This window comes from Diorhabda carinulata, chromosome 1 (genome assembly GCF_026250575.1).
Source record: "Diorhabda carinulata isolate Delta chromosome 1, icDioCari1.1, whole genome shotgun sequence".
Classification (NCBI taxonomy): domain Eukaryota; kingdom Metazoa; phylum Arthropoda; class Insecta; order Coleoptera; family Chrysomelidae; genus Diorhabda; species Diorhabda carinulata.
Genome location: NC_079460.1, coordinates 25,453,081 through 25,466,192, shown reverse-complemented (window position 1 = coordinate 25,466,192; position 13,112 = coordinate 25,453,081). Strand labels below are relative to the sequence as shown.

Sequence of the window (13,112 nt, the reverse complement as noted above, 5' to 3'; positions counted from 1 at the left end):
GCTGAGTAAGTATTTATGAAACATAATCTTTTTAAGTTTTAATTTTTAAAGTCGTCTGGATTTTTCTAGATCTAACTCCCTTTCTTTCTAATAATACCGTTTGTTATAAATATCACATATTTTTATTCAACATCTATTATATAGCCATATTTAGGTAGACAAGAGTCAAGTTTATAAAAAACAAGGTTAATGTATAGGATCAATCTGTTCAACTTTTCAATTTTGTTGTAGGACAAAAAAGCGTGTGTGTAAATCGCCCACATGCAACCTGTGAAAAATAACCAAATTAATTTGAACTTTATGAAGTATATACCTATCAATTACTACAAAAAAATTTGTTAATAATTCAAATATACATACCTACTATTATGAATGAGTTTAAAATAATCACTTTATCATCAAGCAAATTTCATTCATGTCCATGAAATTATCTCGTCATATCCTAAATAAAGCTTGCAATATGAATAGTTAATGATTACTGACCATCATTGAAAAGTATTAACAGATTCATAAACAATTTATTTACAATATGAAAACAACTTAATCCACATATGGTTGTCAAGGTGGAATTGGTTTTTAAATGAAAATAAAAGGACAATTTTAAATTTTATTTATTCATCATAATAATTACAAAATAACTAGTGACAGCAGCTGCTTTGTAGTAAGTCGGCTAGAATCAAACAACCATATAAATGATCATATTTTCTTAGGTTTAAATAACAGAAAAGTTAAGTAAAAAAATAATTTATTAATGATAATCAATGCAATACTAAAACAATTTACAAATATTCAAATTGTATACAAACTATTTACAATTTTCATTTCTCACTGATACAGACAATTTGGCCAAGTTGTTTATATTAATATAAAACCTAATATTTTCATAGTTATCCTAACAAATACAAACCTAAAAAAGCTAATTTATTTACATAAAGTACATAATTAATATGTTTGACATGTATTGTACTAAAACGTACAAATAACACTTGCAAATCATCTTAATTTGGTAGAGTATCATAAAGAATATCTTTTGCGGATTGGGAGAGATTATCTGGAAATTTTATGTCAAAGGTGACTATCAGATCCCCCCTTCGAGATGGTTCTTTTGGAAGAGGTAAACCATATCCTTGAATACGTCTACTTGTATTTGGTTTGATGATTTCATTGGTATAATGAAGTGGTATAGATTTTCCAGACATTGTTGGTACTTCAACAGTACATCCACATAATGCCTGTAACAATGAGAGAATAGATTAGCAAAAATTTTGTAAATAATAGAGATATGCAGAAATTTAAAAAAGAAAATTCTTGCTAAATACTTCATCTAAAAATAGTGTCAACATTAATTATTTTTAGATTTAGACGTCAGAGTAGGTCAAGTAATAGTAGCTATATATAGATTATTACTAAAATCAAATCTTAACAAAATAGTGAAATTTGTATAAGAAAACTAAGTACTTTACCTGTTTCAAAGATATCTTTGCAGTAAATTTGATGTCACTGCCTTCTCTTTTAAATTGTGGATGTGGCTTATCTCTAATAATGAAAACAATATCTGCAGGTATTTTGTTTCTGCCTTGATCACCCTCTCTTTGGAATGTAATTTTCGTACCTGCTTTCCATCCAGGTTTCACATTGATAGTTAGTACTTTATCTTCTTTCTTCGTTGTTCCATCAGGCTGTAAAACTTTCCTACTTATCTTCATTTTCTTTTGGCATCCTTTGGTGATATCTTCTAAGGAAACATAGAGATCATGCTCAATTGGTGGATCTTGAATCTTGTCTCTATTTTTATTAGGACTGTTATGGAAATTGAATGATTGACTCCTAAATGCACCACCTGGACCTGCTCTTGGTGGTCCTCCAACCCCAAGTGTCACAAATGGATCATCAACATCCATTTCATCATCTTGCATACCACCAAACATTCGATTATTACCAAAATCAAAGAAAGCTGAAAATGGACTTGAATTGCCAAAGAATTGAGCAAATGTTGCCCTTGGATCTCCGTGGAAAGTGTAGGAATAGTTCGGGCCTGTACCATTGTCCGTTCCTCCAGGGATACCTCCCTTTAGCCCCTCTTCGCCATACTTATCGTAAATATCTCTCTTTTTTTTATCAGACAACACTTCGTAGGCTTCAGCAACTTCCTTGAACTTTTCTTCAGCTCCTTGAGTCTTATTCTTATCTGGATGATACTTTAAAGCTAGTTTTCGATATGCTTTTTTGATATCGTCGTCACTAGCACCTTTGGATATGCCCAAAATTTTGTAATAATCCTTACCCATTATGAGAATTTTAAAACGCACTTAAAAAATGATGTAGAATATACAAATGTTAGTTTAAATGTTCCAAATCACTATATACCAAATATGCGAATTTATCTATAACACGTCTACTCAATTTCAATGCAACTCACTCACTCCCATGCGCAGAGGTTTTCACTCCTTATATATTTAAAGGTTATATTCGAGAATATTCACGGTTTTTCTGGAAGCTACTGGAAGCTCATAGGCGTAGCGTACGATTGGTCCAACATTTTCTAAATTTGATACCTGTATTCTTCTCTCAATACGAATCAACTTCAGTGTATCAACAAAATAAACAAAATTTATTCTTAATAAATTTTATAATTTCCATAAACGTTCACGTAATTGGAAAATAATTGATTAAGAAAAAAATTCTAAGTTGACAAATCTACCGCAATGGTTAATACATAGAATTACTCTTGGCGCAACTGACATATGAAAGATGACTGGGAAACTTTAAATTATTGTCATTTATATTAGAGAGAAGTTGATTGATTGTTTATAACTAGTAGATTGATTTAGCTATAATAGTTTTCCACATATATATATATATATATATATATATATATATATATATATATATATATATATATATATATATATATATTTCTAATTCTTCACAGATATTTAGACAGAATACACTACTGACCTCAGTGGCGTTTAGTTCAACTATTACTAAGCAATGGCTTCATTGTAAAAATATCAGTTATTCAAACGTCATTTTACTGGAATTCAGATATATTAACCAATCGTTCGCTTGAAACTCTCCAAGGAAAGGGGATTGACAAATTGGGTTATTCATAAAATGTAAATGATAACTATTCACAATTTGCGGGTATAACTCCTACATAGTTTGTACGGGCAACCAAAAGTTTATAAGATATTTGATGGGGAGCGGTTTTAACTAATAGTTTTCTTATTTATTTCTTTGTCAAACCTATCAAAAATTTTCAATGGATCTCAATTTGTCAGTTTTCCAAGAACCCCGTGGGGTTATGAGAGTTCTACATTTTGTAAGTAGTCTAAACAATTGATAATGTTAAAATTCAATATTATCATTCTTCAGATTTTTTCAATTTGCGCCTTTGCTACAATAACGGGTTACACAGGATATCTCAAATCCGGTTGCATTGATCAAGCAGAACAGAGAGACTCATTCAGTTACCCTTTTGAAATAATAATTATTAAACAAATGGAAAATATCAAACTTTGTAATGTTACGATAGCAGGAGATTTTTCTTCCGATGCCAAATTTTTTGTAACCTCTGGAGTATTAGCAATGTTGTATTCATTGGCCATTATTTTTGTTTATATTAAGATGGATAAAACCTACAAAAGTGACACCAAAGCCCCTCTCATTGTAAGATGATTACTATTGAAATAATTACTTTTTAAAAATAACGTTTTTTAAGGACTTCATGGTTACTGTTTTGTTATCAGTTTTGTGGCTGTCTAGCAGTGCTGCATGGGCAAATGGGTTAACAGGTTTAAAAAGCGAGACTAATCCTCACATACAAGATGCTGCATGTAAAGATTGTTATTTTATTTCCACCAGTTTTTCTTCATTGAACATATCTGTGGTAAGTTTCACTTTTACATGTGATGATTTTTATTATTGTTTAAATGCTTCTAATGCATCTTGTAATACTGAATACACCAACACACAATTACACTGTCTAATGCACGTTTCGATAACCAAGTTATTGTCTTCAGAAACTGAAGGTAAATTTCGGTTTCTGAAGACAGTCGGACAGTGTAATTGTGAGTGGTTGTGTAAACAGGGTATTCAGTATGAATATCGCCAATGGTTCCAGAAATTCCAACCTAGTTGTGTCTGGTAATAATTTGATGCTCTTAGTACATATGAAAATCGTCAATAAAAATTTTCTTTGTAAATTATCATAGTTGAAAATCATTCACCAATAGATACAAATATTCTTATACATTTCAACTCTTTTAAAATCATTGGTTCAGTTTTTTGCATATTAAAATAATATATTTATCAAAATATATATTTATATATATATTAATATACTTGAATTGTGCCAAAAACTTCAACTCATTTTCAAAATTATTGCGCTATAAATTATGTGTTCTTTGTAAAGTAAATTTGATATTAACGTATTGAGTTGAGATTTTTTTAATTCAATATTTATGTTTTAGCAAATTCGATAAGATACAAAAAATGAGATGTGAAAGAAAAGATAAATAATCAAGATTAAAAGAATCCTACTACTCTTATTACTTCTTTGTGTTTTTTCTCTGTATGGATAATGCAACTCCAATTTTCTACTAATGGAATTTTATTCTTATTAATAAAATGACATAAATTTCAAATCAAATTCTTTCTCAGAACACCTTTGATTCACTACCAAATCGATTCATTCAAATTAATCTATGTGATACTCTGAATATTTCCAATGCTCTCTGTTTTCATCCCTAAACAATGAAAAATAATTCTATATACATGGTCTCTAGAAAATCTTGTTATGCATCATTTGTGACTTATAGTAAGTACAGTGTCATTCCTTCTGCTTGCTAAACCACCTTAGAGCGTGTATAATTGATTTCGTATATCTGTTATCTGACCTATTCATTTTCTTTAGTGACTTTTTTGGCCCAGACCTTGTTTTCAACCAAATGATTTAGTTCTCTCAAATCTTTTAACAAAAGACTAAAGGTCGATTCATAAACTTCACTTTCTGTTTGCCATTGCCGTTCGCGGGTGACGTTTGCCGTTTGACGTTCGTAGCAAATTCTACACTCTATTCATAAACTTGACGCTGCTGCCGTTAACTTAAAAATTTTGTTATTCTTTTTTAACGTGTTTACTCCTTTTTGTTGTGATATTTATGTGTTTTTCTTTGTAATCCGTTCTTTTTGGACGAACTTATGAAAAATAATGAAGAATCTTTTTTATTGGGACAAACATGACAAACACAAACTAATGTAATTGGCTCTTTTCTATTGCTACGAACGGCCGACGGGAAAATATACAATTCGCTTATGTTAAGTCATAAGTAAGTCACCAACGACAGACCGATCGGCAAACTGCGATGTCAAACAGCAACTATTAATGGTTTTATGCATTTTAATGTTTTTAATTTTGTTAACAGGAAACGAAAAGTCAAGTTTATGAATCCTCCATAATTGGTGATTGATGAAATGAACTACAAATTGGCTATTTATAATTACATAATCCTTCACTTTAATTAAGAATTTTTGTAATGAAGATAACCAACAAAGTATTAACAAAGCATTTCAATAAGTAAATTTTTTCTTGTTGTTTTTCTCGATTTTCCTCCATTTAAGCTGTTTTTTAGAACTAGATATAATTAATTAAAACAAATAATTATGGTTTACTTGAGAAGTCGTTTTGGCTTAACTAATTAATTGAAGCAACAAATTGATATATACTGTTAGAAGACTTATTTCAACTTAATTTTAGTGTGTCATATATTTTAGAATGAATGAGCCATGAAATGTTACTGATTTATAGGTGTTTATGGTTTTATAGTAAATGTGTTCATTAAACTGAATTGAAAAATGGTACAATAGTTTTGAATACATGAATTATATCATCGTCTCACATCGTACTTCTTATATTTATGAGGGTCTTTGGATATTCTATATCTGTGAGTAAGTCGAGCTCAAGTCTAAGTCTTGATATTTTTATTTCCTCTAGTCATCTGGGTGTTAAAGGCAGTGGATCTATGAAATGTGGCTTTAGGTTGATGAGAATATTTTGTTCATTATTCTCTGTGGAGATATTTCTATATCCAACGATGTCGCTTCATGGGCCACTGTATCTGCTAATTTTATAGTGCTGAGTGAATCAGAGCAGATTGTGTAGTGCAGTTTTGGATTACTCATTACCTAGACTAGAACCTGATGTACAGCATATACAAAGTATGTGTGACAGTTGCCCCAACCACTAACGAGCCAACAGAATGTTTTTTTTTCATTTTTTGATGCGTTAGTGTATAGAGCTTCTGATGTTTTGTGTGTTTTCCATATCCTTTTGAAAAATTTTTTAGTAGAGCGAAGTGTGTTTTCTTTTTATTATATTTAGAAAGCTCAGGGAGAAAATTATAAATGTTTCTAGGGATTATTTAAGGAAAACTCTAATTGATTTTTGACATATACTTTTACATTTAATTGTATTATAAAAAGGTGATGTGATGTTGGTATTTCCGAGAAATGGTGTTTGGATTGAATTAGGGCATGTATGAATCGCTTCTTCAGGTGTAGAAAAACGTTGACATCGTAATTTATCTTGAATATGCGGGAATAAGAAGAAATCATGACGGATGACCTATCAATTCGGTATTTTGATTGTTCAAAAACGTTTTTGTTCGAACTAATGTGTGAGAGCTCACTTTGTCGTGATGGAGAATGATTCGACTTCTGCGATTGGTTTCTCTGATTTTTTCGATCACTTTTAGAAAACGTTTGCTAGTTTACCATTCAGAATTGACCAGTCTACATTGCTTTAATGGCGATATGTCGAGTTATACCGAAAAAACAGGTGACCATTCGCTTCGAAGTGTTTCGTGCGCGAACAACTTTTGTTGGATTTAGCTCGTCTTGAAGGACCCATACAGTTAATCGTTATTTAGTTTTGGGTTCATATGCGTAAATACATGATGATTCGTTGCCTGTAACGATCTTATAGACGTCTTCTGAAACACAATTGAATTTTTTCAGCACTTTTTTGCACCAATACACACGAGCTTTTTTTGAGCAGTTGTCAAATTATGCGATATCCAATGTGAAGAAAACTTTTTGACAGCCAAATGTTCATGCTGTATTAAATGTTTGTGAGTGGAACTAATGCCCAAGTATGCTTCAATCTCATGGTATGTCACATGACGATCTTGCAATATCAGTTTATGCACGATATCGATGTTTTCTGACACAACAGCCAATTTTGGACGACCTTCACTGAATTAATCGTGTAGCGGAGCGTGATCACGATTGAATTCGGAAAACTAGCGAAACACGGTGGTTCAAGATGGTGTTTCATTACGAAAAGTCGAAGCTTCTTGATCGGTACACTGCTGTTGGTTTAATGCACATCAGAAAATCATTGCACGGAAATGTTCGCGTTTTACTCCCATTTTTTGACCAAGCTAAATGTTTCAAGTATCTGTAAATAACTCAAATAGCATTCATATACCACACGTCCTGAGTAAAACTCAAAACACTTAAAAATTGCAAACTATGATGGCAATCTCAGATTTGACATATTCACATCAGTGTTGCCATATCTCAAAATTAAGTAGCAACTCTTGTACTCTTTACATGGCATTGCATATTAGTAGCATCTTAGTAAATAGTGTTAATCATCTAAAGTTGATTTCTTGTATACAAATTACGTTTTTGACAGTAGGAGTTTCAGTTTTTCCTAATTAACTATTAGCCCGTTTATATTCTATTGGAGTTTAAAATTGTTAATGTTTATTTAGTTGGGAGGATGACGAATAGTAACTATCTTCTTCGTTAGTTGGTAACGAGATTAAATTTAGTTGCTTATCAATTTTGGTTTGAATTCTTGTACATCGGGATTTTATCGATCTATGTTTTATAAATGTGTAGCAAGGTGAGTAGTTCAGGAATATTATCCGTGTATTGCTGGTATTAAGGGGTCAGGTGTGACAAAAGCGTTACTCAGGAAGTCGCAGAGCCCTTCAAATTTGAGGAGCTCTTATGGTGATTCTTTATAGAATACAGATTTTTGGGTTCCAGAACTTTGGTGTTTGAAATGATTTTGGTTATAGGGGTATGGTTTAGGTTTTTTTTGGATTTTGGATCTGCTGAATTAATTGTTTCTCGTACAAAATATTTCTGTAAAGTAAAATCACTAGAACTAGCTGTTAGATAATGCCGTGGTCGTTTAAAAGATGGAAGAATGCTGTTTATTTCGTCAATATGACTAATATCTTCTATGGAACTCTCTATTACTATCATTTGATACTTGATTTTGGCAACACGTCTTATTATTTGACATTATAGCGGCAAATGAAATATTTTTGGAAACAACAAAAATAGTTAACGAGTGTGAGATTATCATTTACATTTAGTACAATCGCTTATTCTTTTTTTTTTTGGGAACATGTTTGAGTTTAGTACTTGAGAACATTGCCGTTGATGTTGGTTGAGGAAGGATTAGGTGCTCTCGGAAGTCATTTCTATGTGGGGTTTTCTAGACAAAGCAAAGATTATTTTACTTGTAAGAAAAAGAATGGTATTATATTATATTATAATAAATAGAAAAATACAATAGTGCTAAGCCGCTTATCAGCAAACTAAGTTTGTAATTAATTCTCTCACCTATTTTCACACTAAATACTTTTCATGTGATTTTAATGATACATTATTTATTGAACTCATCTTCAGAATGATGACTTGAGTTCAACTGAGAATCTTGTTCTGTTTATAATTTATTAGACATATATTATTTTATACAAAATATTTTGCTAGAAGTTCTCTAATATTGGTACATAAGATTTTTTAAGATTGTTGAACATGTTAATAATACTAATTGTCATGTTTCAGATTTTTGGATTTTTGAATTTCTTTCTTTGGGCTGCAGATTTATGGTTTATTTATAAAGAAACTTCATGGTTCCAAGGTAATCAGCGACAAACAGATGGAGTATAAGAAACATTTAATTTTTCTGTATATATAAATTGTTCAAGCTGAACTAGTAGATTGCACAAACCTTACAGACATTTGATTTTACATTAATCTTGTTTGGTGTTATTAATATTCATTTAAATTTTAATTAATACTGTTGGTTTGAATAACGACATTTTTTTACATAATTTTTGTTTTACATTGTTTTTTTCCCAAGTTTTGGACTATCAATTAATTAGTTAATTTATCTTAACATTGTTTTACATCATTTCATTGTCTTTTTTATCCTATACAATAATTATTCTGGTATAACAAATAGCTAAGGTATGTTTTATTAGTTATTCCTTTTCTTCCTCTCAATTTTGTAAATGTAGAAGCAACGTCAAATTGCTTAAGATCAAGCTCTTCATAAATAGGAAACATATTCAGTTGCTTAAGTGTTTAGATTTTCTAAAAAAAGTAAAGATAAAAACTATAGTCTTCCAAAATAAAGTATTATTTAAGAACTTGCATTTTTGTGTTTTAACAAATTGAAAAGTGAACTTATTTCATCACTAGTTCAATATTATTGATTTTTCTATAGCATGTGTGAAGAGTAAATTTGACGAAATAAATCTCCGAGTAATATTTTATTTTCAAAATCTTGAGAAAACTTTGACAGAATTCCAAATTTTATTTCTACTATATAAGCACAATTGCTAATGTAGATACATTTCAATAACCAAGTTATCTTCTTTAGGGGAAGATGAACAGATTACCTCTGTTTTTTTAAGATGTAAACTTGTTCTTATACATTGTAATTGTTTGTTTAGTGATAAAAACCAGTATGTTCACTAAAAATATTACCAACGGTTTCAGAAACTTCAACTTGTACAGGTTACATTTTTGACGTATTCTCAATTTTTTTCAATATTACCGATTTGACAATTTATTTTAATTTTAACCCTTTACTTCTGCAATATAAACATTTAAACATTTATGGATACTATTTTTATGCTTATTGGCTAGTGCAATTGAGTGTAATATTCAGAATTGTCATATTTTGTTATTACGCTTGTGGAGAAGTTCAATTTGGAAACATCAAGGACATAATTTTTTTGAAGACAAAATTGTCTTAAAATAGTGAGTACTAATATATCACTTGTAGGAAACGATTATGTGTTAAATCCACTGAACAAACAGTGACATTTCGGAGACCTCGCTTTACACATATGCTTCTAGTAACGAAGTCAAATGCGGCAGCCTTCATTGCCCTAGTACATTGTAATTGTTTTTTGGATTCAACTTTATTATTTTTATGCCAAATTTGTAACTCTTGAATACAGTGACTTTAAAGTTGCTTGTCCAAGCATAGCTTTTTTTTCCAGAATATTGATTTAGCCTTATATAATAACCTATGTCAAGTTTATAATTTGAAATTTCATTTCAAAAAAATATTAATAAAGTTTATATCAAAAATGCTCATGCAATGTTTTGATGAATGTTAGTTTTAGTTTTGCAAATTTTGCTGGTGAATGTGTTCCATTTAGGACGAAAGGATTGAATAGAGTTTGTCTGTGGTTTATAGACAGACAAACCACTATTTTTTTTAAATTAATATAATGGAAGTATTACACACTTATAAACTTAATTTCTTACTGAGATTAAAACAGGAAATTAATGGTAGTTGTATTAACTATTTAAGTTATGTTCGATTTGTATATCTAAGACTAATTATTAACACATTTTCACCTTTCTGCTAGTGTTGATAATAAAATTGAGATTACTTGAAAGTAATTATCAAATTCTCAATTAATAACCCTAAGGTAACAACATTCTTTCAATTTTTTTTATACCAATAAACATAATTGATTGATATAAACTTATGTTTAATAGCATTTTTTGGTATCTAGATTAATATCCACGACTTGGAAAAGGCAACAAGGACAAATTAGGGATCCAATCTAATAAAATATTTAATAAGAAACAGTTTTTGAAAATCTCACTGTGATCGTCAAAAAAATCCTCTTAGTATAATATATTAGTCCAGCACTTCTCTATTAGTTTTTTTTTTAAATTTGTGTAAAACGATTTCTTTTTACACTTCTTCAATTGAATACTTTAGATTTATAAATGCCTTGTGGTCATCGGAGGTTAGTCTTTAATACAGATATATAAATTTTCCACTATTTTTGTCTTAAATATCCTTTAGGGTTCAAAAACTATGTTATGTTTAGTTTGGAGGTACTACATTAATACGCACAATGTTATTTTCCGACGCGTGTTTCTAAAATCAAATCACTATCTTCAAAGATCGAAAGTAAATAGTTTATGTCACACAAATCGTTTCTTAAATTTCATTTTACTTCTGAAACCTAGTAAGTCTGTTATTCTCTTTCAGTCTCCAAAAGAAAGCATTATCATCACATTGGTAAAAAAACTTTAGTTTTGTATTTTCCAATTTGAAAAAATCTCACCAACATGAACTGCTACATGTATTCTTATACAACATTCACTATGAAATATCTTAATTATGTATTTCCGTCCTTCCAGATGTAGATTAATTTAGCACTCATATAATCACAAACATTTGTTTTTCTATAATGCTACATCTATGATATAGATTGTTTTTAATATATTTTAGATTATAGAAAGACAATGGATAGAGAGACGAGCATATATGGAGATTTTATATCTTGTACATATCTGTGCTATTTTAAGAAAAAGTTTTATAAGCTCTCTATATGTGTATCCCGTTTAATATATCGGGATTAAAATCAAATAATTTTTTATAGCTTTGTTGCTAGTTTATACGTTAAATAGAATATTCATTGATTGGGTTTAGGGCGTAGTTTTATAATTATTTTATTAATGTTTGTAGTTCATTTTAATGTTATCGTTTCTCAATTAATAAATTATTATAAAAACCATTATTTTTATATAATTTAGACCATTATTAGTTCATACTGATGGTAAGTTTTCAGGAGAGCTAATTACAAACTGGGCGGATAAGAATTATATCTAAATTTCAGCAATAAATATTTATGATTCGAATTATTGTAGGTTCTATATGATGATAAATTTTTCTACTAGAACCTTCAAAACTTAAAAGGTTCTATCCGACATAGAACCTTGTGATCTTAAGTTTGAATGTACATATAGAACTTCTTTAGATATTTTTATAAATAAAATAACACATTTCTTACTGATTTAGTTCCTTATGTATCAAACATTTTGATGATAATTTTCACAATGACCCTTCTTTTCAATTAGGAATAGAGGAGTTCTTGTGATCATTATCATCCCCCCATATCAAGCCAGATTGAAGAACATGAATAAGTAAATAGATATTCAATTATGTATTTATTCATGCTCTTCAACCTGGCTTGATATGGGTGTGACTGTCCACAGTAAAGGATTGAAGTAATCTTGGTCATTCTTATGCATCCATTTCATTATTGCTTTAGTGCCTCAATTTTGTTTGGAGGGAGAGTTAAGCGTCCAGCAACAGAACATGGTTCTGGCATATTTCGTGGAAATGAAATCATTTGATCTTAAAGGTTCTTTGTGGTGGATTGACATTTTCATTGTGTGACATTGTGTGAAGTTGAGGGACGAAACTTTTATAAATGGTACACTTGCATAGTTTAGTGATTTGGCATAAAGCACTGCCTTTTCAAAGACAGTGTATCTGTCGATACAAGAGTGGACAGAATCCACTTCCTGTACTACAGAGTACCCAGGGGTGGAATATTTAATTTTTATTGACTCAATGTACTTCATAAAATTAATACGAACAAGCTCGCTAAATAGGTCCTTAGGCCGGCCCTGTCCAGATATAATGGAATTTTAAAATTCGGCAAATTCGCCGTACAATTCATCTGTTTTTATAAATGGCGGACGCACCTTTGATGAACTTTTTATTATAGATGGCGATTTATTCCAGTATTTCTTTTAAATAATTTCTAGGAAAGTATTCATTTCTTGTGTTTTTTTTTGTTCTAGAATTTTGTAGAGCTCTATTTGTGGTATAGAAATAATTTTATGTAGCCCGGTTAGTAAGTTTTAAATGAATAGTCGTAGTGAAAATAACGAATTAGTGAAAGTAATCGCAGAGATTATTTAGGTAATATTTATAACTGTATTTTAGAGTGTGTAAATAAACTAAAAACGTAAGAGACAATG

At 30.1% G+C, this 13,112-nt stretch overlaps 2 protein-coding genes across 2 annotated transcripts; one reads left to right on the top strand and one right to left on the bottom strand.

The window, feature by feature from the left end:
- Positions 1-595: 595 nt before the first annotated feature.
- On the bottom strand, positions 596-2,563 carry LOC130893540 (dnaJ protein homolog 1-like). Its single transcript, XM_057799805.1, has 2 exons — positions 1,464-2,563; positions 596-1,232 (listed from the first exon to the last, which is right to left on the bottom strand). Exons 1-2 carry the CDS (start codon positions 2,286-2,288, stop codon positions 999-1,001), a joined length of 1,059 nt encoding a protein of 352 aa, XP_057655788.1. The 5' UTR covers positions 2,289-2,563; the 3' UTR covers positions 596-998.
- Positions 2,564-2,966: 403 nt separating this feature from the next.
- Positions 2,967-11,857, top strand: LOC130893629 (synaptoporin-like). Its single transcript, XM_057799914.1, has 4 exons — positions 2,967-3,322; positions 3,376-3,669; positions 3,722-3,889; positions 8,868-11,857. The coding sequence occupies exons 1-4, from the start codon at positions 3,263-3,265 to the stop codon at positions 8,970-8,972; spliced, it is 627 nt and encodes a 208-aa protein (XP_057655897.1). The 5' UTR covers positions 2,967-3,262; the 3' UTR covers positions 8,973-11,857.
- The last annotated feature ends 1,255 nt before the right edge of the window (positions 11,858-13,112 follow it).